Source organism: Lepidochelys olivacea, assembly GCF_965140295.1.
Source record: "Lepidochelys olivacea isolate rLepOli2 genome assembly, chromosome: 2".
In the NCBI taxonomy this organism is placed as follows: Eukaryota; Metazoa; Chordata; order Testudines; family Cheloniidae; genus Lepidochelys; species Lepidochelys olivacea.
Window position 1 is genome coordinate 122606525 of NC_140412.1, and position 27802 is coordinate 122634326.

A 27802-nucleotide genomic window follows, 5' to 3' on the forward strand; every position below is an offset into this window, starting at 1 on the left:
CTGCCTGGCGGGCGGGCGGGCGGCCCCCGGCCACGCACGGGGCAGCTGGCCCGCCCCGCCAAGGCTACGTCGGTGGCTCCGGTGGCGAGCGGGTTCTCCTTCCTCTCCCCGGTTTCTTGAATGAACAGCGAGGTGGAGCTCAAGGGAACCCGCCCCTCTTGTGCGGGCCTCTCCCGGCCACCCTCCTCCCCGCCACTGGCTCTGCTCCTCCTCCGCCCCCTCCCTCCTGCTCTTGCACCCGCGCTATTGACTCTGCTTCCCCGGCCGCCACAGCTACACGGAGCCGACTGGCGCTGCAGCAGCACCACTGCAGAAAGACCCGGGGGCTGCTCTGCCTGGGGGGCTTGCAGGGCTGTCTGCGCTGGGGGGGGGGGCGGGCGGGTCGTGGGGGGACAGCTTCCTAGCAGCGGTCCTAATTTGTATGAATAATATTCCACACACGCCCCCATCCTCTTCCCTGCACTCTGGGGGCGGGGGGCGGGTGTTTCTTGCTTTTTATACAAACAAAGCTGCTTTGGAAATGCATTTGCTCCCCGGAGTTTAGGCAAAAGTCAAAATTTTGATGCTCCCTTTTGGTGGGTGTGGGTGTGTGAGGGAAGGGGGGAGAGCGTTGGGCTCTGCCTAGAGATCAGTGTCTGAATGAAACTACGTGTATTTAATTGCATGTGTCTGTACGTTGCACTGGAGGGGAAAGCACAGCACTTCTGCGAGAGCTTGGAGTCAAAGGTGTGTTTCATCTGCTCTTCATAATTTTGCTTCTGTTTTGGGTTGTTCTCCTTCCTGGGCTCTGAGGCGGGATATTCTGATCTCTGACATGTCTTTGGAGATGTCTGTTTAACGGAAGTCGGGGAAATAAATTTTAAAATCCATAGGTTTGGGGGTTTGTTGTTTTTTTTTTTTTTTTTGGTCCCTTTTCTGTCCCGTTGGTGATTTGATCTTGTGAAGCATCAAAGCAACCAGAACTTAACGTGTCTGAAGACTTGTTTTTTTAAAAAAGGAAACTTGACAGAGGAACGTATTTATAGTCCAAGTAAGTACTTTACACAGGAAATTTACTTTGTGTAATTAAAAAACAAAAAAGAAAGAGTTTTGAGATTTTTAGTTTAAAGTGCATTGGATTAACGTTCACCCAAGGCTGTTGAGCAAATCATTTTGAATTGCAGTTTTTACAGTGTATGTTCTTCAGCTCCTTCATTCACATGTGTTAGTTCAGCACCTAGGGGAAATATGCACTTGGTTTTGACTAAGTATGAGATTTTTAAAAAATATATGTTTCAGCATCAAGAAGAAAATGTTTCTAAAATAAATATATAATAAATAATGTGCTTCTGGAAATAAAATACTTACAGCATTTTAAATCTATTTATACTGTGCATCTCAAACCGAGAAGACGAAAGTACCTCTGAGACCTGAGAGCTCCTCATACCATCATGAATGAAACCACATCCAATACAATAACTGGATTATAATTTTTTGGTGGTATTATTATTATTATTGGCTGCTTTACTTTTTTGGGTTCATCCGCTCCTCTTCTTCCTCTCTCCCTCCTCCTTGCTGCTCCCTGTTGGAAATTATGGCTCATCCTGGGAGAAGAGGCTATGATAACCGGGAGATAGTGCTGAAGTACATCCATTACAAACTGTCACAGAGGGGATATGATTGGGCTGCCAATGAAAACAGAGGACCAGTTTCTCCAAATCTCTCTCCTCCTACTGCTGCTGGAACCTCATCTGACCATGCTGGGCTGGTGTCTCTGCCTCCTGAGCCCCCTGGCTCGGCTGCTGCTAGTAACGTGCCCCTTGGTGATGGGCTGCGCCCAGCACCGCAGGCTGTTCACTTAACTCTGTGCCAAGCTGGAGATGAATTTTCCCGCCGCTACCACAGAGATTTTGCCCAGATGTCTGGCCAGCTGCACTTGACCCCATTCACAGCGAGGGGACGCTTTGTGGCAGTGGTGGAGGAGCTGTTCCGAGATGGGGTAAACTGGGGAAGGATCGTGGCCTTCTTTGAATTCGGTGGCGTGATGTGCGTGGAGAGCGTCAATCGGGAGATGTCGCCCCTTGTGGACAGCATTGCTGTGTGGATGACTGAGTACCTGAATAGACACCTACACAACTGGATCCAGGACAACGGAGGCTGGGTATGTGTCCAGTATTTCTTTCTCTTTAAATTACAGTAAAATCTGCATCAACGGAATCACATACTATAGTGATGCAAGCAGTATAGGAACCTATATAGAACAGCATATGAAAATCATAGTATACTTTATCCCAATGAAAGTACGGCAGTAGTTTGGTTTGTGTTACTGTAGTGTTTATCAACATGTCTGTTGTTGGTATGGGCCTTCTGAAATGTCATGTCATGCAGGAGTTAAAGTTTGGGTGTGGGAGTGTTCTCAGTTACCCAAGCTTTTAGCAGAGGATGGGGAAGCGGCGCGCACACACACACACACACACTTTCTTGTTGGCTGGTGCAGTGAGAGTTCTCCCTTCTGTTTCAATGTATTTTAACCATTGAAATCATACATACATGTGTCTTTATGGTAGAATGGGGTCACAGAGCAGGGTGGGAAAGGAAAGTAATGACATTATGTCCAGGAATGATGCTATAGACATGCAGGACATGTGCTGCCTACTGCTTTAATGAGGTTGCAGGTAGTAGGGGAAAGAAAAATGTGTGTGTCTTGTGTATATGCTCTTGTTAGGAACAACATTCTAGTCAGAAATGCTATAAGCAGGAGAACCCTATATTAAGGATAATAGTTTTGACACTGCTCCATTCGGAGTATCATCTCATGTTTATAACACCAAAGATTTAGAATGAGATTTTACTGCATACACTAAAAGTAATAATTTTAAAATTCTCTTTCTAGTGATTGTCTTGAATCATTTTTAGGGATAGAAGGAATAAAGCCCTTCTAGGAGACCTGGGGAGGAACTTTCTGTGACAGTTTTCTGGAGAGTACATGATATTTGTTGTAGCCTGGTGTATTGCAAAGGCAAGAAGTATTTTATGAGTCCCAAGGATAAAAAAATCTCTGGCTGAGGTGATCTTAGATGGGGATAAATTCAGCCATAGGCAAGGAAAATCTACTATTTTCATCCTTACAATCAAACGTCATCTCTTTCTCTCTCAAATAATAGTTTTATCAATTGAAAGTTGTTTTCTCTTTATTTTCTGTATTAAAATTGTGTTCCCATGCACCTGATCTCAATTCTTTCCTGCAATGTGGATAAAACCAATCTTGTATGATTTGCCTGTAATATATTTCTGAATCGGAGGAGTGTAATTGAGCAAGAGACACATTGCAACAGAAAACTTAACATATGAGTCAGGAGGCTGCCATAAGTCATTGTAAGGGAGAAAGTATAATAGTTCTGGGGAGCTATAGGTCCTAGTTCTTTCTGCTATGAGGTTAGGGTGACGAGACAGCAAGTGTGAAGAATCGGGACAGGGACTGGGGGGTAATAGGCACCTATATAAGAAAAAGCCCCAAATATCGAGACTGTCCCTATAAAATCGGGACATCTGGTCACCCTATATGAGGTATATTTATAGAGCAAAATCTATTATATAACACAATTTTTAATGCATTTTGTTTATACATGTTTTTAAAAATGAATTTAATAAACTGTTACTGTACTTAGTTTTCAGCATCCATCGTTTTCATTAGGTAGTGTTATATTCTGAAGTATGCTATAGCTTGCTTTGGACGTTATAAATATGGTATAAAAAGTTGCAATGGGGACCTGAAAGATAGCCTTTGAAGATGACATTTCTCTAAATGAGTCTTTAGCATTCCTTGGGACAGCTGTTTCTGCTGTGCATAGGAGAGCAGAATGTTTAGAGTTTTTTAGATCTTAAAAATTAGGCCAAACATTAAGGGAATGACTTCCATTGACTTCAGTGGGCTTTGGATCAAGCCCTAATGCTATACTGTGTGCATATTATCTTCTATTTAAAAAATATACATAATGAATACAAATGAAAACTGGAATGAAAAATCTTGGCCAGATGATGCAAACATACTAATGTGATTTCTCGACATTTAGAAATACAATAATCTAGTACTCTAATGGTAACAGCCTTTAAAAGGAAAGATGATTCTTAATGATACTGTGATGTTTATTGAAGTTTCATGTAGTGACTACTGATTTTTTCAATGCATGTGACACCATTTATTGTGTATATATTGGTTAGTGTACATATGTAAAAAGATATGCAAATTATCACCACCATAGACTTTCATTTGTATCTCTGTAAAATAGGTTGCACCAGTTAAGTCCTATGATTATTAACAACATAGGTAGAAATTTCTAGGCTCAAATGCAGCTGTTGGGATCCTCATTTCAGATGGAGGAAATCCAAGGTGGCACTTCTCATAGAATTTGTTTTTCAAAATGGGTAAAAGGAAAAACATGCTTCATGGCATAATTTATAGTGTGATGACACTTGCCAGGTGCTGGAAGCACTCTATTCAACCTGGCATTTACAACATACCCAACATATACCCTTATTACAGTATAATGAATGTCTCTTTATAACTAATTACTCACATGCAGACATATCAACACTTTATGTGGTCTAAGCATAACTGAATATCACATCTCTATACTACATGGGTACCTGGTACAACTATATGAAATGCATATTTTTACAGCCTTCTGCTTTACAGTGTCATGGTCCAATATGTAGTATTATGATCGTTTGTGGTAGGATGTGATACTACAATGTATTGTTTATGAAGACTGTCACAAACTGTAAGGGTCAAATGATCAGTCACAAGTTATGCAGCAAACAAGTTGCTCAGCTTCCATTTACTCCATTTTGTGAGTGTACCTCTGGTAGCCAGGTCTGAAAGTTTTTGGCTGCAAATGTCTTTAAAAACAAACAAACAAACAAACAGCTATTATACACCAGGAAATATCTTCAAAAGGACCTACATGTATTATTTCATAAGGAAAACAAAGAGAGAAACCCAGACAAACATAGGAGTCAGGAAGGGATATAACTTGTGGACTACAAATTTTAATGATTGTTAGATGTCTTAATGTTTAGGTTGTTTAATGGCTTTGATACTCAAGACTTAAAAACACAAGTCAACCAAACTGCCTACATTAGGCTGTATTTTTTACCTTGCTATTCTGGTGGCACAGAAATATGACTAAAAGATTTGAACACTGGTCAGGATGCTACAGTATTGTACAGTGACTTGATAAAAACATCTTAATCATATTACAAAAGAAATAAGAGAACCAGGTCATCTCTAGAATTTCATGGTATTAAGTATAATATATATTTTCTGATTGCCCAATATATGGCTTTATTTTATTTTATTTTTATTTTATTTTATTTTTAATATCTGCTGTTCTCACTGTGGAATATTGATGAGCACAGCTTGTTACTTATGAATCTGATTTAAGGAATATTAAATGTGATGTACCTTTGGGAAATAACCATATTTGTTTTGGAATAATGAATTCCTAGTAGGCTAGTATGGAGCCCAAAGACTAAATTACAGATCAGCAGTGCTCAACCCTGGGCTTTTTTATAGCCCAGCAAGTGACTCTCTTCTTGGGTTTGAGGGTTTTTTGGAAAGAAGGAATTAAAAACAAAGAACAGAGGGTCATGGAATGAGAGAGGCACTCTCACATACATATATTATAGAGTGCTGGGTGCTGGGGGCAGGAGAGAGAGAGAGAGATTAATCCTTATTTGCGCTAATGGTTAGTTCAGGTAAGTGGGGAAAATGTTACTTTGATGATTTACTTAAAACAAAAAATGCTGTACTGGAAGGTCATTTATTTAGGGTCAGATTTTGATATTCTTACTTTGTTGAGTTGTCCTTTAGAAGTCCCGTTGGTTTCAGTGAGACAATTTGCAACATAAGGTCTTATGTGGTAAGGGCATCAAAATCTGTCCCTTTTTTGTTTTGATGAGTGCATTAGCTGTTGCTCAATTTATGATATCCTTTTTTTTGAAATATTAATATATGAGTTCTTCTGAGCCTCACGTTGACTCCATTTAATGACTAAGTCACTATTTGACTGTTAAAGGGACACTGTCAGTTTGAAATCTGATCTGCTTAAAAAAACGAATTAATAGTAGTTTCAGGTACAAAACCTTCTGAGTCCATTGCCAGGTTTTGTGGTTTTACAATGAAATTTTCTTATTTATCATAATATTTTTCTCAATGCTCTTGCTGAAGAAGCAACTAATCTTGTTAACGCCTGTGTAACAGAAGAAATTAATTCTAAGAGAAACAGTGAAACTGACTATATGCAAGCTGTTGTCAAGTGCAAAAAGTAAACAAAGTGAAAAAACAGAGGAAATACAGAATTTTCTCTAATCTCTTTCATGTATAGTAATTATAGCTATACTTATAACAATGTTAGGTAAAATATTTTCTGAAATAAGTGGTCGGTTTTTAACTTGACCATGTCTTTTTAAAGGTTGAGTACTACTGTTCTAGGAAATGGCTATACTGCCAATTGTAGCTAATTGCTTTCATATGGCAAAGTAATGTGATGTTCAAACAGCTGGTTTATAGGATGGGTTTATTCTTAGTTACAATATTGAGAACTATTTTTTCTGTGTTTGCTAATACAGAAAATTCTGTGTTAATTAATACACTAATACATGTGTCCTCGGAGATGCTGTGTTTTCAGTGGTGAGCTAAAAATATCTAGTTTAAGATTGGTGGGTTTTTAGTATGTGGATTGACACTACAGTTTGCTAATCCACAAATGCATGGTAGATCCAATCAAATTGCTTTGCCAACCTACTGCAGTGTAAATGCACTGATTCAGCGGAAGAGTCACAGGACCCATTCAGTGATGTGTGAAATTGTGTCGAGCAGGAGCATTTTCCCAGCAGCCAAACGTCAGGGCCCAGATTTTCCAGTGTGGCACAGCCTGTTTGCACTGCATCAGTGGTGGAATCTGACCCGAAAGGGGATTTTAAACTCTCCAAGAAGAACTACCTCAACATAAAGTGGATCATTTTGGTGGTGCAGGGCTGGGATAACTGGGAAAAAGGGATACAATCAGAGAAAAGGGGGAGCCATGCCTGGATTAATGCTTTAACCCTCTGTGTTGGTTTTGGCCTCTTGTGGTTGCTTGATGCTGGTATAAATTATAGCAAATCTTGGGATCCTATGGTGCAACAGAGGGAATGGCTAGGATGAGGAAAGTGCAAAGGGGTGTGTGTGTGTGTGTGTGTGTGTGAGCATTGCCTAGTGAATGTGGCACTGGGCTGGAAGTTAGGAGACCTGGTTTCTATTCATTAACCTGCTGTGTGACCTTGGTCAAATCAGTTCCTCTCCGTTGCCTCTGTTTTCTCTCCCACCTTTAGTTTGACTTGTCTGTTTAGACCAGAGGTTCTCACAATACATTTTTTGGTGGCCTCAGAGTGCGGCCACCAACTCTGTTTTTTTCTTAAAATTTTTCTTAAAATACTTAATTAACGTTAGGGAAAATAAGTAAATATGCACATAGACATGTCCAAATCATTATAATTTATTTATGTAGGTTTTTTTTTTCCAGACTCACTAATAAAAATAATGTACAGTTCTCTATTCTTTACTGGACCTGAATAGATACACAAATAAGGTGCTTTGCACATTCTGGTCTTTTGTTTTTGGTTGCCTTTTTTAAAAAAAGGCATGCTAGCTAATAAGTCTGCTGCTGCAAAAAGTTATATTTTATGTTTGCTAATATCACTTTTCATAGCAGATTTACTAGCTAGCTGGGAGGCTGTGAAAAGTGATATTAACTACTATACAAATATGAATTTTCACAGCAGACTTACTCAGCCCTGGAAAGCTAGGGGACAAATTTAAGCCCTGGATGGGCAGGTGGGTAGCGAGACAATGGGGGCCGGGGACAATGTGTGGAGAGGTGATCCCAGGGTCCAGAGGAGGCTACAGAGGATCAAGGACAATGGGGGTGAGCCGAGAGCCAGCACCCGCCCCTGTGTGGCTGGGATCCTGGGCCGGAGCCCAAAGTCCCACAACTGGAGCCCGCCGCCCCAGGGCTGAAGCCCGAGCCTCACCATGCCCAGGAAGGTGGGGAGCTCACTGGCTTACTGCTCCTCCGGCGTTTGTGGCTCCAGAGGGCCCAATCCCTTCTGGTGGCCCTGGGGAAGAGGCACTGCTTTGCGCGCTCCCCCTCATCCTGCAGTCACTGCCCGGGAGGCTGTGGTCACAAGAAAAGCCCCATAGTGGCCACACTTGAGAAATGCTGGTTTAGGCTATAAGATTTTCAGGACTGTCTTTCACCATTGTGTTTGTAAAATGCTGAGTTTTGTGGGGCCCAATCGTTGGACCTCTAGATGTTACAGTAATGAACTGTTGCTACTACTCCTACTAATATACTACTAGTACATTAATCTTTTGACTGTGCTTTGTGCAGATAAGGCATAGCTGCCTAAACTTAGTCAATGGCTGTAGCAATAAAAAAACAATAATCAAAAACAGTGTGAGAAATCTGATTAGATAACACATCTTTAGCAAAGTGGATTTTTTTATTTTCTATTTTCATCCATTTTAGTAATTCAGTTTACAGGGAAAATGTAAAGCTGCATATTGATAAAAGTATCCATTTTGTCAAGTGTTGGAGCAATTGATTATTAGTGATAGCTTTGTATTTTGATTGGATGATTTTGTTCTGCTTTTAGTAGATTGTATTTTCTCCTCTTTATTTCTAATTGACTACTTACTCATCAGAGTCTCCAGATTTCTGTAGTGATTTATAGTTACACTTTCTAGTAATTGTTTCTTAAACAGATGCAGTTCCAGTCTCTTAAATGTCAACAGTCACAAAGTAGCAGGAGCCCCAGAAAAGCCACAGCCATAACCTTCCTCTCTCCCCCCCCCGACTTTAGTCTTTCCCATCTAAGTTCATACGGCTTGACAGCTCTATGATGACCCCTTCAGAAACAGTGTGTGTGAGTGGAGCATATTTAGAGGTTTTTACCTCTCAGTACATCCACAGAACCATTCCTAAATATGTGAATCATTTTGTAGCTGTAGTTTAGCAACTGTAAACAAAGAAACAACAAAAGGACACTGCAGATAGAAAACAGAACTGTCTTAATATTAAATGTTTTGGAAGATTTTTTCAGATATGTAGTGTATTTTGAAATTCAAAGGTTTAGCTAGAGAATCTAATTGTATGGCATTCTCATGGAACGTGATCTAATGTTCTTGGAAGTTGATGGGAACATTTCCACTGACTTCAGTGGTCATTGGACCAGGTCCATGGAGTGCTAAACTCATGGGTCCTATTTTCTGTTCACAATGGTATAAATTAAGAGTAACTGCATTTGTTACGTTATGTTGGTCACCAGTTTTACACCAATCTGACTTTTGGTTTATTCATTATGCAATAACAAACAAAGACAGCCAGAAAATTAGCTTTTACTAATTCACTTGGCACTTATGGCCTGACTCAGTGCCCATTGAGGTAAATGGAAAAACTCCAGTTGACAGCAGTGGGCCCTGGATCAGGCTCTTAATCTTTTCTCTATTATTTTCCATCACTGGTTGGAATATAAACCATTCATTTTCTCTCTGAAGTGGATGCTAGTCCCTTATCAAATAGTAATAAATATCGTAACTGAAAAGGCAGTTGTTACTCAGTGACAACAAAATACAATTATTTTTGAGGGCAGTACTGGGATGGTGTTTCTCATTCCATGCACACTAATAGGATAAATGAAGGTGTGTGGTGCTATAAATCTGTTCCACAGCAGGGTAACATCCAAACCTTCTTGGCGCGCGCGCACACACACACACACACACACACACACACAGATGACCAGTTTGGAGAATTTTTATTCTGCTCTGGCTTTTGGTTTCATAAATGATCAGATTTTTAATTGGCTTGTAAAAGAGCATGAAGCTTGATAACTTTTCCAAGTGCACCCAGGAATCTAGCATTCCTTCTTCTTTTCCTGTTGGGGGTTCTGCAGTATGCTATGTCCAAGTTGTAGCTGGTTTTTACCAATGCTGTTATTTTGCATCTTGAATTATATGCAGAAAAATCTTGCTCATTCACACTGACTGGGAAGCTCCCTACAATTGCCTGTATTTTACAGATTAGTAAGTATCAAACAAATATGATTTGAAGAAGAAGAAAAAATACATTGCTTAATGCACCTGTTCATTTAGGGCCCAATCCTGCTTCAAATGAAGTCACTGAGAGTTTTCCATTGACTTCAGTGGGAGCATGAGTAGACCTTATTTAGGCAATTGTTAAATTTTACCTGTTTCCGATACAGTAAAATTTAACCATTTACTTTAACCAAATACTTTTTATACAACACATAATTAACCACTGGTGCTTGGATTAGAAAACATGCCTTATAAAGAGATACCCAAGGAGCTCAATTTATTTACCTTAACTGAGAGATGGTTAAGGGGTGACTTGATCACCGCCTGTAAGTACCTACATGGGAAACAGAAATTTGATAATAGAGGGTTTCTTCAATCTACCCGGCAGAGGCATAACGAGACCCAATAGCTGGAAGTTGAAGCTAGACAAATTTACTAGAAATAAGGGATGCATTTTTAACAGTATAGGCAATTAATCATTGCAACAACTAACCAGGGAAATTTCCATCACTTGAAATTTCTAAATCAGGATTGGATGTTTTTCTAAAAGATATGCTCTAATTCAACCACAGCTATTGGACTTGAAGCAGGAATTAATTCCAGAAAGTCTTATGACCTGTGTTTATGCAGAAGGTCAGACTAGAAGATCACAATGGTCCCTTCTGGCTTTAAAATGTATGGATCCATTACACAAGATATCCCTGTGTTTAAGAGCTTAGTTGGATTCAGTAAAGATTTATATGGATAATGAGAACATCGACATTTACATTAGACAGGATAAAAATTGCTTATAAGGGATATGAACCCATATGAATCGGGATAAATCACACAATAACTGATGAAAAGTTTGGGAAAAACTTCTTCTATTGGTAGTTTAGTCCATCATTATTCATTATGTGTGTTTTTGTACATTCCTCTGAAGTAACTGGCACTAGTCACTGTCAGAGACAAAAAGAACGAGGAGTACTTGTGGCACCTTAGAAACTAACAAATTTATTTGGGCATAAGTTTTCGTGGGCTAAAACCCACTTCATCGGATGCATGCAGTGGAAAATACAATAGGAAGATATATATACACAGAACATGAAAAAATGGGTGTTGCCATACCGACTCTAACAAGACTAATCAATTAAGGTGGGCTATTACCAGCAGGAGAAAAAAAAACTTTTGGAGTGATAATCAGGATGGCCCATTTCAAACAGTTGACAAGAAGGTGTGAGTAACAGTAGGGGAAAAATTAGCATGGGGAAATAGTTTTACTTTGTGTAATGACCCATCCACTCCCAGTCTTTATTCAAGCCTAATTTAATGGTGTCCAGTTTGCAAATTAATTCCAGTTCTGCAGTTTCTTGTTGGAGTCTGTTTTTGAAGTTTTTTTGTTGAAGAATTGCGACTTTTAGGTCTGTAATTGAGTGACCAGGGAGGTTGAAGTGTTCTCCAACTGGAACCATCAGAGGCTCGTTCACCTGCACATCTACCAATGTGATATATGCCATTATGTGCCAGCAGTGCCCCTCTGCCATGTACATTGGCCAAACCGGACAGTCTCTATGCAAAGAATAAATGGACACAAATCAGACGTCAAGAATTATAACATTCAAAAACCAGTCGGTGAACACTTCAACCTCCCTGGAAACTCAATTACAGACCTAAAAGTTGCAATTCTTCAACAAGTACTCCTTGTTCTTTTTGCTGATATAGACTAATATGGCTACCACTCTGAAACCTGTCAGAGACAAGATGCTGGACTAGATAGACCACTGGTATGGTGTGGGAATGCCTACGATTACTTCACAGTTTACTCAAATATAGAATAATGTATTTTTTGTAAAAGTAATGAAATCTCTAAGTATGTGGCCTTGGTATAGCAACTCTTCTATTAAAACTATGTTGAGAAGTGGGGATGAGTCTGTGGCTTCTTTTCAGGAGTGTTGTATTTGTGGGCTATTGAATTAGATATTGATGAGATTTTTACTGGCATTAGAAGATAATTTTATTAAAATAGTAATTTTAAAGGCATTTTCTTTTGTAAGAGCATCTACACTATTGAATTCACCGTTGTACTCACACATGTATTTATGATTTAGTTTAATTAATTTAATAGGAATAGTCATACGTTAAAAGAATGCTATCATTCTATGTTAGAAATAAAATGAGTGAAGAGATGGTTACCATGCTTTGTTAATAAGAAAAGATACCTCATCACCACTATGTATGAGTGGGTTTCACTCTGTTAATATGTATGATTTTATGTACTGAAATCATATGTAATTAAGGGAAACAATCCTCTTTCCCTGCAAAGAGATATTAAAGCACTGTGGCCTAGTTATTACAGAAGGGGGCTGGGAGCCAGAACTCCTTAGTTTATTTCTTGGTTCTACTACTGATTGGGTGTGTGATATTGAGCCAGTCATTTAATCTCTCTCTCTGTCTCAGTTTACCCAACCATGAAATGGATACTTGATATGCCTTCCTCATAACAATGTTGAGAAGCACAGGCTACCAAGCAGTTTAGGTCTACTTTTTTTTTTTAATTAAAAAGAAAAGATTTTACAAGACCTAATATTAACTGAATGGTTTTCATGTCAGTTTTGAGTTTGGAGTTAAACAATATTCTATAGTGCTTACATTCATCATTGCTGTAGTTGGCTGGTAGGTGCAACCAGAAGGTAATTAGACAGATTAGAAAGTGACTATTGGCCAAGTTTAGCTCAGTGAACTGCAGAAAAATAAAAGCTTAACTGTTTCAATATAAAGTATATTTAAATGCTTTCAGTTTTAATAATGTGTTTAGGAAAGCAGGTAGAGGAAATTACCAATGAATGGAAAAACAAGTTATTTTGGTCAATTTGGAGGTTGGTTTGCTGTTTGTAGATTTTTATTTGGAACCATGGAAAATTTTCAGTGCTATAGTTTGCAGCTTTAGGCCTTTCCCTTGTGCATGAGTAGGCCTTTCCTGGTAAACATTTAACAAAGGAAACTCTCCTTCCTTTTAGTTCGCCTTATACACATGTATAAAACTAATTACATTATTTTAGCAGTACACACACAATACATCTGTATGCATGCACACACATACTCCTCCACTAATGCAAACCTGCTTCCTAAATAAGTAAATCTCAGGTACAGTTAGATAAAATATGAAGACCTATTCACTCAAATAAGATATGCCTAATTACCAAATCAGTGGAGCTATTCATGAGCTTAAAATTAGGCACATGCTTCAGTACCTTGCTGAATTGGGGCCTGTCTGTAGCAAGGACAGACAAAACTCCTATTTAATCCTTTGGGACTTTTGCCTGTGTGATTACATTAGCATTGGGTCCTATGGCTGTAGTCCAATGAATTTTTACAGCAATATATTGTACATTGCAAAGCTTGTATTGTGTTACTGCAGTTAAATAATTTTTTTTTAAATCAATTTCATACTAGAGGAAGTTGTCATTTTCCTTAGGAGAACCTGTGAAACCGATTCCAAGAAAGAAAGTAAGTAAAGGAGAAACAGAGTTCAGGAACAGGTTTGCTGAGTTGGAAAATGAAGAAGGGGCACAGCAGGAAAAATGAAGTAGGAAGGGTAAGGAAGAAAAGACAAGTGGCTAATCCTGTAAGAAGAGGGGAAGAGCCAATGGAGATACCCAGAGTACAGAGCCCCAAGAGGATACAGGATGACTTGCAGAAGATTGCAAGGGAGAATAAAAGACAAGAGGACTTGCAGCCAGAAAGAACAGGCGGAAGGCCGGAGAATCACACCATCACCAGGAAAAGGCAGGTTTATGTGACTGGGGGCTCCCTACTAAGAAAAAGATACAGGCCTGTCACCGGAGCTGATCTGGAGAACAGAAGAGTGTGCTGTCTGCCAGGAGCTAAGATACAGGATGTGGACCTAAGGCTGAAGAGGATCCTAATGGGAGCTGGAAATAATCCACTGATTGTCCTTTATGTGGGAACAGATGATACAGCTAGATTCTCGGTGGAACATATCAAGGGAGATTATGCCAGGCTGGGGAAGATGCTTAATGAAATGGAGGCTCAGGTATCTCCAGTGGGATTCTGCCTGTCCCTAGAGGAGGAGAATGAAGGTGAGACAAGATTATGACGATCAACAGATGGTTCAGGCAATGGTGCTATAAGGAGGGTTTTGGAATGTTCGACCACTGGGAGGCATTTGTGGACAGAGGACTGTTCTCATGGGATGGACTCCTCCTGAGTAAGGAGGGAAATAGACTTCTGGGATGGAAGTTGGCACAACTCATTAAAGGAGTTTTAAATTAGGAACTGCGAGGAGATGGTTGGGAGATGCTCGTATGATCTCCACACCTGAATTTAACATTGAGAGGGAGAAAAATCAAGTAAGAAAGGATACAGCAATGGAGAAAGGAACAGCAGTGGGTAGGAGAATGGACATTACCAGGAAAGATAGTGCTGATACCAGTCAGGCGATACTGGCAGTAGAATGACTGACTGAACCCAATCGGGCGAGGAATGTGGGTGTAGCCAAGCAGCAACAATGAAGATGATTGTAGATCAGTGCAAGGAGCCTGGGCAACAAAATGGAGGAACTAGAACTAGTGGTGCAGGAAGTGAAACCAGGGATTGGGAAAACAGAAATATGGTGGAATAGTAGTCATGACTAGAGTACAGGTTTTGAAGAGTACGTGCTGTTCAGGGAAGACAGAAATAAAGGCCAAAGGTGGTAGAGTAGCATTGTATATTAATGATGAGGTAGACTGTGTAAAGAAATTAGAAGGGTTGGAATATATAAGACCAAGTCTGTTTTGGGCCAAAATCACTTTGGGGAAGAAAGCTACTAGAGGGTCCCCAGGCCAGTGCTCCGGGTGTGCTACAAACCGCTCCCCACCCCCTGGATCAGATTTGGCTATGGATAGAGACCTCTAATGTTTTTAATGAAATAAGTGCTACTGGGAAATGTGTGATTACGGGAGACTTTAACTTCCCAGATATAGATTGGAGGAAAAAATGCTACTACTAATATTAGGGCTCAGATTTTCGTGCATGTGATAGCTGACAGATTTCTTCACCAAATAGTAGCTGAACCAGCAAGAAATTTGGTATTGGTGAGTAGTGAGGACTTTTATAAAAGAACTGGTTGTAGGAAGCAACTTTGGTTTGAGTGATCATGAGGTCATTCAGTTTAAATTAAGTGGAAGGATAAACAAAAATAGATCTGCAACTACTGTCCTTGATTACAAAAGGGCAAATTTAAAAAAATTAAGGGAATTAGGGACGTGGACAGGACTGAAGGACTCAAGGATCTGAATGTGGAGGAGGTTTGGAATTACTTTGAAAGTTGCAGAAGCTATCTGAAGCCTGCATCCCAAGCAAGGGGGAAGATTTGTAGGGAAGGGCTGCAGACTAAGCTGGATGAGCAAGCATCCCAAATGGGTGATTAAGAAAAAAGCAGACAGCCTACAAGGAATGGAAGATAGGAGGAATCAGCAAGGAAAGCTACCTCTTGGAGGTCAGAAAATGTAGAGATAAAGTGAGAACTGCCAAAAGCCAAGCAGAGTTAGACCTTGCAAAGGGGATAAAAACCAATAGTAAAAGGTCCTATAACCGTACAAATAAGATGGAAAGAAGTGGGACTGCTAAATACTAAGGATGGGGTGGAGATTAAAAATAGTCTAGGCCCAGTCCGGCACCAAAACTGATACTTTGCCTCAGTTTTTAATGAGGCTAATGAAGAGTTTAGGGGTAGTGGCAGGGTGGCGAATGAGGATATGGAGGTAGAAATTACCCCATCCAAGGTAGAAGTCAAACTCAAACAGCTTAATGGGACTAAATTGAGGAGGCTGGATAATCTCCATCCAAGAATATTAAAGGAACTGATTTATGAAATTGCAAGCCCAATAGCAAGGACTTTTAATAAATCTGTAAACTCGGGGGTTGTATCCTATGACTGGAGAATTGCTAATATAGTTCCTATTTTTCAGAAAGGGAACAAAGTGATCTGGGAAACTACAGGCCTGTTAGTTTGATCTCAACAGTATGCAAGGTCTTGGAACAAATTTTGAAAGAGAAAGTAGTTAAGGACAGAGAAGTTAATGGTAATTGGGATAAAACACAGCATGGTTTTACAAAAGATAGATTGTGCCAGACCAACCCGATCTCCTTCTTTGAGAAGATAACTGACTTTTTAGACCAAGGAAATGCAGTAGATCTAATCTACTTGCATTTCAGTAAGGCATTTGTTACAGTTCCCACATGGGAAATTATTAGTTAAATCAGAGAAGATGGGGATTAATATGAGAATTAAAAGGTGGATAAGGAACTGGTTAAAGGGGAGACTGCAACGGGTCATACTGAAAGTTGAACTGTCAGTCTGGAGGGAGGTTTCTAGTGGAGTTCCTCAGGGATTGGTCTTGGGACCAATCTTATTTAACATTTTTATTACTGACAAAGTGGAGTGTGCTAATAAAATTTACAGATTACACAAAATTGGGAGATATTGCCTATACAGAGGAGGACTGGAATATCCTATAAGAAGATCTGAATCACCCTGTAAACAGGAGTAATAGAAATGGGATGACATTTAATAGTGCAAGGTCATGCATTTAGGGACTAACAACAAGAATTTTCGCTATAACCTGGGGATGTATCAGTTGGACGTGACAGAGAAGGAGTGAGACCTGCATGTATTGGTTGATCACAGGATGACTAAGCGCCAGTGTGATGTGTCCATGAAAAAGGCTAATGCAGGCAAGGTATTTACAGTAGAGACAGGGAAGTGTTAGTACCATTATACAAGGCACTGGTGACACCTCATCTGGAATACTGTGTGCAATTCTGATTTCCCATGTTTAAGACAGATGAATTCAAACTGGAACAGGTGTAGAGAAGGGCCACTAGGATGTTCTAATGAATGGAAAACCTACCTTATTCACAGGAGACTCAAAAAGAGTGTGGCTTGTTTAGCCTAACCAAAAGAAGGCAGTTGGGAGGTATGATTGCCCTCTATAAATACATCAGAGGGATAAATACCAGTGAGGGAGAGGCGTTATTAAAGTTAAGCACCAATGTGGACACAAGAAAAAGAGGATATAAACTGGCCATCAACAAGTTTTAGGTTTGAAATTAGGCAAAGGTTTCTAACCATCAAAGGAGAGAAGTTATGGAACAGTCTTCCAAGGGGAGTAGTGGGGGCAAAAAATCTAACTGGCTTCAAGACTGAGCTTGATAAGTTTATGGAGTGAAAGGTATGATGAGACTGCCAACAATGCCATGTAGCTGAACTGCAACTGCTAGCGGCAGATATCTCCAATGGCCAGTGATGGGACGCTAAATGGGGAGTGCCCGAGTTACTACAGAGAATTCTTTTCAAGGGTCTGGCTGATGGGTTCTACCCATGTGCTCAGGATCTAACTGATCACCATATTTGGGGTCGCGAAGGAATTTCCCCCCAGGTCAGATTGGCAGAGACCCTGGGGGTTTTTCACCTTCCTCTGCAGCATGGGACATGGATCACCTGCAGGTTTAAACTAGTGTAAATGGTGGATTCTCTGTAATTTGAAGTCTTTAAACCATGATTTGTGCACTTCAGTAATTCAGCCAGTGGTTAGGGGTCTATTACAGGAGCGGGTGGGTGAGGTTCTGTGACCTGTGATGTGCAGGAGGTCAGACTAGGTGACCATGATGGTCCCTTTTGTCCTTAAAGCCTATGAGAATACTTAGAGACTGCAATGCAGAATGTGGGAGAGTGCGTTATATCATATTTTTAAAAAAACTAAAGGATTATTTCCTTAAAAAACAACTTCTACAAGTCATTTTATTCTTGATTTATTTATTTTTTTAAAATAAAATGTACCCAGTTAGAAAAACATCTCAGGTTGGATGTACAGAATTAAATTCAATTAATGACATTTAAAAACAAAATTAAAAACACCCCAAGGCACTCTACTGCCAAATTCTGAATAAAAATAAGCAGTGGACTGTGTCCTCAAGAATCTGCAAATGTAAGTTAGGTCAGACACGGTCAAGAACTATCCACTGAAATCACCTGGGAACTGCTCACCTCTGACATTCAGTGTAGGGATTATTGCAGTGGTGGGCAACCTGCGGCCCATCAGGGTAATCTGATTGTGGGCTGTGAAACATTTTTCTGACATTGTCTGTCTGCAGGCATTTCCCCCCCTGCAGCTTCCAGTGGCCGTGGTTCTCTGTTCCTGGCCAATGGGAGCTGTGGGAAGCGGCAGCCAGCATGTCCCTATGGCCTGCTGCTTCCTACAGCTGCCATTGGCTGGGAACGGCAAACTGCGCCCATTGGGAGCTGCGGGGGGACCGTGCCTGCGGACCGTCAATGTCAGCAAAATGTCTCGCGGCCTGCAATCTGATTACCCTGATAGGCCGCAGGTTGCCCACCACTGTTGGCTCAGTTGCCTCAGCTGATCTCTGTTGCAGTGGTATATTTGTAGTCCATAGGCAGTCTTTGAGATAACCAGGACTCAAGCCATATAACACTTCATAGATCAAAATCAAAAACCTGAATTGCACTTGGAAATGAATAGGAAGCCAGTAAAGTATAAAAGTCATTTACTCCAACTTTATGGCCCCTGTATACTACCGGGGCAGATCTTCAATTGGTATATATTGTCAGGAGCTGTGAGATTTTATACTAGCTATGGATCTGATCTCTTCCCTGAATGGTGTAAAGGGTCCTTAGAGTAACTGAGAATCAGCACTAGTGTGTCCATCATTTTCAAACTATTGTTCGACCTGTCCCATTTCTTTATTGTCCCAAATATACTTCTCTGTAGTGTCAAATAGTAATATTATTTTACATTTTATAGGAGAGAACTAATTTGCTCACCTCTTAAATTCATTTGCTTCTAGAATGGAAGGTGGTAATCCTTCAGCAGTACACAGCATCACTGAACAGCAGTTTAGGACAGGACATGAAAATTATTGTGTTCATTTGAAACTTCACATGGCAGGCAGAATGTAAATAAATGACGCACCCTAGAATTCCATCAGAATGCTGTAGTAATTCATCATTGGCTTCAGAGCAGCTTCAGAGGAGGATTCTACCATTCTATTTTAGACTAGGGTATCAAATCCTGGACCCGTTGAAGTTAGTGGCAAAACTCCTATTGATTTCAGTGGGTTCAGGATTTCACCCTAGGATTCTAAGACTATTGGTAGCTACAGTTAAACAGGGAGCACTAAAAGCATCCTGAATTGTTTTAGCTGTGGAACATAGCATTGCTATGAAGAAGTGGCAGGCAACATTGGAGGTTCTAAAATTTTGGCCTAAGCATGCATGTTCAGTGACAGGTTTCACCGTGTTAGTCTGTATCAGCAAAAACAATGAGGAGTCCTTGTGGCACCTTAGAGACTAACTAAGGTGCCACAAGGACTCCTCGTTGTTTTTTCATGTTCAGTGAGTCACTTACAGCAGCTATCAGACAGGTGCATTCAACAGTGACCATTTGCATGAAAGTTGGGAGGTTTCTTAGTTGTTTTAGAATTTTTGTGGTTCCACTATGTCTCTTATTTAGTTTAAAGATTCCAGCTGTTAAAGCCATGTTTCATCCTCAGTGAATAATCAGCAGATGAAATCTTTGGTGCTTTATTGTTGTGAGTCAGAAGCTCATGACTGCTCTTCACTCTGCTTTTCATTATGCGCTTGCAAACAATGGGAGAACCTGTCAAGTCCTCCCCTTTTACCTTTTTCTAATCTTCCAAGGATGATTGCTTCCACTAAGAGAAATCTATCCTTTTCAGGAGCCATGGGATGGGTTCGTGGTTTGGCTGGAGAAAATTTGTTCTTTATTTTATTTTATCTATATTTCCTTATACAGACTATATGTTTATCCTTTGCTCAAACCAGTCTATTAATTTTAATAAGTGTCCTAGAGATAAAACTGACAAGGGGAGGCAGGCTCTTTGGTTTGCAGCCTCTAATAGCTGGAATGCAATAAATAAACACCAGCTATCACTGTCGAGAATAGACCTGAGGTTCCTTTCTGAGTAACTCCCCTGGGATCAGATTCACCAGCCAGTTCGGTGTTTGTTTTATAACAACATACCTTGGGCTCGATGACCTATCTTGGAGATGAACCATTATTTGTTAATCAAATATTAAATAATGCCATAATGCTTAATTTTGCCTCCATACCCATAAGAAGATCTTGCTTTTCCAGCTTCCTGCTCAGAAAGAAATGGCAGTAGACTTCCCCCACTACTTTTTTTTTGCCGCCAGTGCCATTAGTCAAGACTCAAGTTATCTTTAGTGTTGTCCCAAAATAATACTATGCTATTCTTGAGGGCTAGTAACATTATATGCTATTGCATGCAAGCCCTAGGTGTGAAAATAACAGGTGGCCATTGTGTAGAATGTATTTAATTCTCTTTATCAAAAAAAGAAGTAAAACACATGCTACAATCCAATCTCTTGCACTATTCTGGTGGCACAAAAGGGCTGGAAAGCAGCCAGCAGAGTTGGCATAGCTGGCTCCTATGTCTCTTTGCCTGCAGCAGCATCTGGTATAAGGGGTGTGTCAATGGCATAGCCAGCATATATAAAGCTCTTGCAGTCCATAGCTGGCAGATGCCTCTTGCGAACTGTTACCATTCAGAATACTGTAGAGTAGTCCAAAGGTTCTAAAATGTGCGAGGGCTGGCATAGAACAGGCTCCTTTGTGGTTTACCCTTCCTTGGGTGCACCTGAGAGTCTCTAGCACATGGACTTGATAAAATGAGGTTTTAGCATTTAATATTTTTAACATTGAAATCCATGATCCAAATTGATTATCTGTGTATCTGTATGCCCAAATGAATTGTGACTACTTTCTGACTTTTGTCTTTGAATTGCTAAGTTTTCTTTTCTTCTTTTTGTCATTATGGTGTTATTGTCAACTATGCTGTTGGGGATTCAAGTTGAGCTTTTTGTAATTATGAGAATTTTATAATTCTTGCCTATTTGACTTTTTGTTATAGATCTATTACTGTAACTTTATTAAAGGGTGAATAAAATATAATACAAAAATGCATGAATTTATATATCCAGTAACATTTGAAATACTTTCCAGTGTGTGTGTGTGTATATATATATATAGGTTACAGTATATGAATCTTAATTATTTTACTCCCACTGGCAAAGGTTTCAAACCTTTAACACTTATAGGAAATGTTTTTAAAGTAACTATTTTTTAAAGAAAAAAAATTAAGACCTTTAGTTATTCAAACACGTGTAGCCTTGAAATTACAAACAGATACATTTTCACAGTAAGATGAAAGAGTTGTTTTCTTAAACAAACAAATACAACAAATAAATAAGAAAACCCAGCCTGTCAAGGCCTGAGTTCAGCGTTCTGTGTTTCTCCTAGGGGAATTGCTGACACCAGATTACCCTTACAGCAGAGCAGGAATCTGCGTTCCCTATGCTTTCAGTGTTAGTGATGTCAAGTCCTTGCAGAGGAAACATAATACCTGGTGGATAAACGAACCGGAAATATTTTTCAAACTTTGTATTTCAAAATGTATTGACAGTATATATAACTATAAATTCAACCCCTGAATTATGTTAGGCCCCAATCCTGCAAATACACATACTTACCTTTGTGCACACAACTAGACCCTTTGAAGTCAGTGACTTCTGTGAGAACAGGATTGGGCAGTTGAACCAGAAAGTGAAACTGGCTAGAAACAAAAATTCAGCAGAGTATTGTTTTTTCATTTTCCAAACTGAGCATGACGCAAAACATAAACAACTGATAATATTGGCTAGTATAGGCATTCGTATTGTACTGGCACTAGGGCCTGATGTAAAGCCCTTTGAAATCAATGGAAAGACTCCCACAGACTCAGTGGGCTCTGCATCAGACCCACAGCAACACAGGCAAGGACATTTGCTTTGACCAAAAAAAACCCCTAAAAACAAAACTTGTTTTAATCTGACAGTGTCACTTAAAAAAAAAAAAAAGTGGAAAATTCTCCAGTTTTACCTCCTACATGTTTCTATTATCAAACAGTCACTGGTCTTATTTTAGCCATGACCTTAGTGTTCTTTCCACAGTACACAGGCTGAATGATATGTTATTCAACTTCTTCTACAATATTATGATGTATCTGTTTTTATATTCTCTGTAACTTTTACTCTCCATGTAAACAAGCCCACCTAGTGCAATCACCTCCTATCCAGGGAGAGTATTTCCATTCCCCTTGGTTTAATTTGGACAGATTTGGCACAGAACACTGTAGTATTTCCATAATAACATTTGAAACAGGATGCCTGCTGTGTTGACATGTGGGTCTAAAAGTGAGTTTTACCATGTGCCAGGAAATTGCATTCTTAAGGAAAATCTAGACATAAATTTTGAACAATCAACACTTAAATTTTGAAAAGTCTGGCAGTGAGCTGTTATATGCCTCATGGGTTTTCAGTTTACTAGTCTTTTACTTGATATAAGTAATACCCTTTCTGCATTCTGATCCTCTGGTCCAGCTCAACTGAGCTCACTACAGGACTCAAGAGAGGAGAGGGAGTAAAGGTGGCTGTATGCCACTTTTGTTCCCCTGTTACTTATATTGCTGGAGATTGGTTTGGGCCCATCTTAAATTAGAGCAGCCTCTGGGTTGCTTAAAATTATACCAGCTTTTACTATCTCTATAAAGGCTGTTACACCAGCAAGAGATTGCTGGAGCTCACTGCAATCCTGCCATGCCTCCTCCCACCCCGGAATTCTCACTAAGCCAGATGGGGGATGGAAAGGGGTGGAGCAGAGTTGGATATACCAGCTCTAAACTAGCTAGGGATTCCCAAGGGGTAGTCCACTTGGGAGTGATGCATAGAGATCTGGCTCATAGGGTCTTATTATTAGTATTATTATTTATTATTTGAAATATTATGATGCCTAAGAGCCCTACTCATAGACCAGGACCCTCTTGTGTTAGATGCTGTATAAACAGAACAAATCCATGGCCCCAAATCTGTGAGTTAATGAGTGTCTCACCTTGTGAGAAGAACAGGAGTACTTGTGGCACCTTAGAGACTAACAAATTTATTTGAGCATAAGCTTTCGTGTGCTAAAACCCACTTCATCGGATGCATGCAGTGTAAAATATGGTAGGAAGATATATATATATATATATACACACACACACACACACAGAGAACATGAAACAATGGGTGTTATCATACACACTATAACAAGAGTGATCAGTTAAGGTGAGCTATTAACAGCAGGAGAGAAAAAAAACCTTTTGTAGTGATAATGAAGATGGGCCATTTCCAGCAGTTGACAAGAATGTGTGAGGAACAGTAGAGGGGAAAAAAACATGGGGAAATAATTTTACTTTGTGTAATGACCCATCCACTCCCAGTCTTTATTCAAGCCTAATTTAATGGTGTCCAGTTTGCAAATTAATTCCAATTCAGCAGTCTCTCCTTGGAGTCTGTTTCCGAAGTTTTTTTGTTGAAGAATTGCAACTTTTAGGTCTGTAATCGAGTGACCAAAGAGATTAAGTGTTCTCCGACTGGTTTTTGAATGTCATAATTCTTGACATCTGATTTGTGTCCATTTATTCTTTTATGTAGAGACTGTCCGGTTTGGCCAATGTACATGGGAGAGGGGCATTGCTGGCACATGATGGCATATATCACATTAGTAGATGTGCAGGTTAACAAGCCTCTGATAGTGTGGCTGATGTGATTAGGTCCTATGATGGTGTCCCCTGAATAGTTGGCAACGGGCTTTGTTGCAAGGATAGGTTCCCGGGTTAGTGTTTTTGTTGTGTGGCGTGTGGTTGCTGGTGAGTATTTGTTTCAGATCGGGGGTCTGTCTGTAAGCAAGGGCTGGCCTGTCTCCCAAGATCTGTGAGAGTGATGGGTCATCCTTCAGGATAGGTTGTAGATCCTTGATGATGCGCTGGACAGGTTTTAGTTGGGGACTGAAGGTGACGGCTAGTGGCGTTCTGTTATTTTCTTTGTTGGGCCTGTCCTGTAGTAGGTGACTTCTGGATACTCTTCTGGCTCTGTCAGTCTGTTTCTTCACTTCAGCAGGTGGGTATTGTAGTTGTAAGAACGCTTGATAGAGATCTTGCAGGTGTTTGTCTCTGTCTGAGGAGATGGAGAAAATACGGTTGTATTGTAGAGCTTGGCTGTAGACAATGGATTGTGTGGTGTGGTCTGGATGAAAGCTGGAGGCATGTTAGTAAGTATAGTGGTCAGTAGGTTTCCGGTATAGGGTGGTGTTTATGTGACCATCACTTATTAGCACTGTAGTATCCAGGAAGTGGATCTCTTGTGTGGACTGGTCCAGGCTGAGGTTGATGGTGGGTTGATGAGGTCCTTAAGCGCTTTCATTTCCTATGAACTTCCTGAGATCTGAGTACAATCAGCACCTCACAGAAGGCACTCAGCATCTCACAGCATCGGGTCCATAGACATTGATGTGTATTTAACTAGGAAGGTTAGGTGACTAGTGCTATTTACAAATTTTATTGGAATTTGTATTTGCCTAACTATGGCCCCAACAGTATAACTAGCTGCACTTTGTGAGAAGTTTTCACCGATCCTTTTCAAAGCGTGTCGAACCTCACAGACAGCAAAAAGAGGGCATTTAGTGAAAGATTTCATCCGAACCAGTCTGATTTGCATTGCTAGGGGATTGTTACAAAACCGGCAAAATTCACCAATCTCTTTGCAAAACTCACAGGATTTGTTGATGAGTTCAATAATGTAAACCAGCCAGTTTAATCAGTGATATGCTGAGCTGGATTTTTTGAGAGGTGTGGTAAGAATAATAGGGTGTTACACAACCATGGAACTCAAAGCAAAGCTAAGGGATATGAAACCATGCAAACTTAATCTATCAGGAGAGTTTTTTGTCAACATTTGTGCCAATGAAAATCATACAGCTCTATAAATAGGTATATTTAATCTGTATGTGAGTTTGTGTGCATGCATATGTACATGCATAGGGTCATGATGATTATGAAAAAAAAATACAGTTCTTAACATTTTAAAGACACTTTTTCCTAGAGACAGTACATTTAGGTTCTCTCCTTAAGGCCAAAGACATGTACTCTCTGTCATGAGGAAGCTTACAGAAAAAGGAAGGGAAAGTATTATGCAGCATAGTGGGACTATAGTAACCCGTTATCAGAGATACATGGCCAAACAAAGACTGCAATAGAAAATTGAAAATGTATTAGGAGCGGAAAAGATGATGTGTGAAATGTTTCCTTTTCCCTCTATATGTTTATGACAACCAGGCAAACAAGAGATTTTCATGGACTGTAACTTTAACCTTTTACATTTTACAATAGGATGGTACTAAAGTACTGGGTGTAGCTTGTGGGATAGCAGTTAGGGGACAAACCATTCTTACTAGTTCTGTTCCTGTAATACCTCCATTTAATCTATGGTGTGTTAGAATACCATACTTGCTCACAAATTGAATGGAAAAGTAGCTGAATGCTTTGGAGAGGAGGGTTCTACCATAGTAGAAATGGGTCCTACCCTAAGTGGCAGCTAATTTAGAGTATTAAATGTTTATTAATTATATCTAAATAGTTTGTGATTTAGGGGCTGACTTTCCATTGACTTTTATGGAGTTTGGATCAGGCCTATAATGATTTTCAAATTATGAATTAACTTGATCTTTATGAACAACAATCTTTTTAGCAGGATTTAGAAAACAAACAAAAATACCTACATAATTAGTTGTTACACTTTTGTTTCAGGGTAGAGTGGAGTTCTGGGTACATTCAACTCCTAAAGCCTAGGAATAAAAAATGCATTGATCTTCCTTCCCCTATTCATTTCAGTGATTATGATAACATTAGTACCCTAGTAAATGATGCAATGGGAATTAAATCAGGATGACAAGCACAGACCTCTAATTGTACATGTTAATATTTGATGTAGCATGCTAGGACCCAATCCTGCAGTCTACATCCATACAGTCAATCTGTGGGAGTCAAAGTCACTATAGTCTGCAGAACTTGCACTTAATAGGATGTACATTGTATATGATGTGCCACCAGTGAATAATGTGCATGATCATGTTTATAGTTTGGTTCATGACCTCTTTTAATGATTGAAAAAAATTCCAATAACTATTTACTGGGGTAAAATTCCCCCCTTTGCAGAGGTCAAGCACAAGATCAAGACACCATTTAAATATATATATGTTGATATTTAGGCCTGGTGCTGGCCCTCTGTGTGTGTGTGTGTGTGTGCGTGCATGTGCGAGCTTTACACCCCAATCTGATGATGATCTGGGTAGTCACTTAAAATGACAGTAGTAGAAAATATTAGTTCAACAAAGTAAGACTTAAATCTGTAGTTGCTTGTGCCATTAACATTAAAATAGGCATTCTTGATAGCCATATTATATTGATTTTATTTTTGTTTTAAATCGTCTTGACCCCATGTTTTTAAATGGGTCTGCCATTTCCTGCAACTAAAGCAGCTGCTATGTTAGTGTTAGTTCTTCACTAGCCTCCTGTTTTTTAAGAAGAGAGTTATATTGTCTAACACACACCTGTGTGTGGGTCATCAAATATATATATCCCCTAATAGAAATTCATAGGAAGAATATGACCAAAAATAGTGTTGTAGAAGGGATATAGAACTGAGTTAACTCTATCCAAAGTGTGAGCCATACTTTGTCTGAAAAGCACAATTTATTCCACAACTTTTGTGAAGGAGTGATGTTTGGGTATGACAAGTTGTGCTGGCCTGTGCAAAGGGGCTTGTTACTTTTGGCTTCTCTTTAGATGCTCTCATAGACAACAGCACTCGACTTGCATAGTCCTTGTGTTTCCTGAGCATAAGGACTGTGATTGGGGCCTAGGCTTTACTCAGGGGTATGAGGGAGGAAGACTCCTCTTCTTCACCTCATAAGCATGTAGAGCCAGCCACACTCAAGTCGCTTTTTCCCGCTTTATACATTTTAGTCACCTTTGCCCTGGTCTAGACTAGGAGTTGAGGTCGAATTTAGCAGCGTTAAATCGATTTAACCCTGCACCCGTCCACATGACGAAGCCCTTTTTTTCGACTTAAAGGGCTCTTAAAATTGATTTCTTTACTCCACCCCCGATAAGGGGATTAGTGCTGAAATCGGCCTTGTCAGGTCAAATTTGGGGTACTGTGGACGCAATTAGATGGTATTGGCCTCTGGGAGCTATCCCAGAGTGCTCCACTGTGACCGCTGTGGACAGCACTCTCAACTCAGATGCACTGGCCAGGTAGACAGGAAATGGCCCGCGAACTGTGAATTTCATTTCCTGTTTGGCCAGCGTGGCAAGCTGCAGGTGAGTGCAGAGCTCATCAGCAGAGGTGACCATGATGGAGTCCCAGAATTGCAAAAGAGCTCCAGCATGGACCGAACGGGAGGTACGGGATCTGATCACTGTATGGGGAGAGGAATCTGTGCTATCAGAACTCCGTTCCAGTTTTCGAAATGCGAAAACATTTGTCAAAATCTCTCAGGGCATGAAGGACAGAGGCCATAATAGGGACCTGAAGCAGTGCCACATGAAACTTAAGGAGCTGAGGCAAGCCTACCAGAAAACCAGAGAGGCAAACGGCAACTCTGGGTCAGAGCCCCAAATATGCCGCTTCTATGATGAGCTGCATGCCATTTTAGGGGGTTCAGCCACCACTACCCCAGCCGTGTTGTTTGACTCCTTCAATGGAGATGGAGGCAACACGGAAGCAGGTTT

General features: G+C 40.1%; 1 protein-coding gene across 1 annotated transcript in view; it reads left to right on the forward strand.

The window, feature by feature from the left end:
- Nucleotides 1-417: 417 nt before the first annotated feature.
- Nucleotides 418-27802, forward strand: part of BCL2 (BCL2 apoptosis regulator) — a 124209-nt gene continuing 96824 nt past the window's right edge. Inside the window, exons 1-2 of the mRNA XM_084620962.1 lie at nt 418-726; nt 1391-2140. Coding sequence (XP_084477088.1) covers nt 1574-2140 — 567 coding nt within the window. The 5' untranslated portion in view covers nt 418-726; nt 1391-1573. The remainder of the gene's footprint in view (nt 727-1390; nt 2141-27802) is intronic.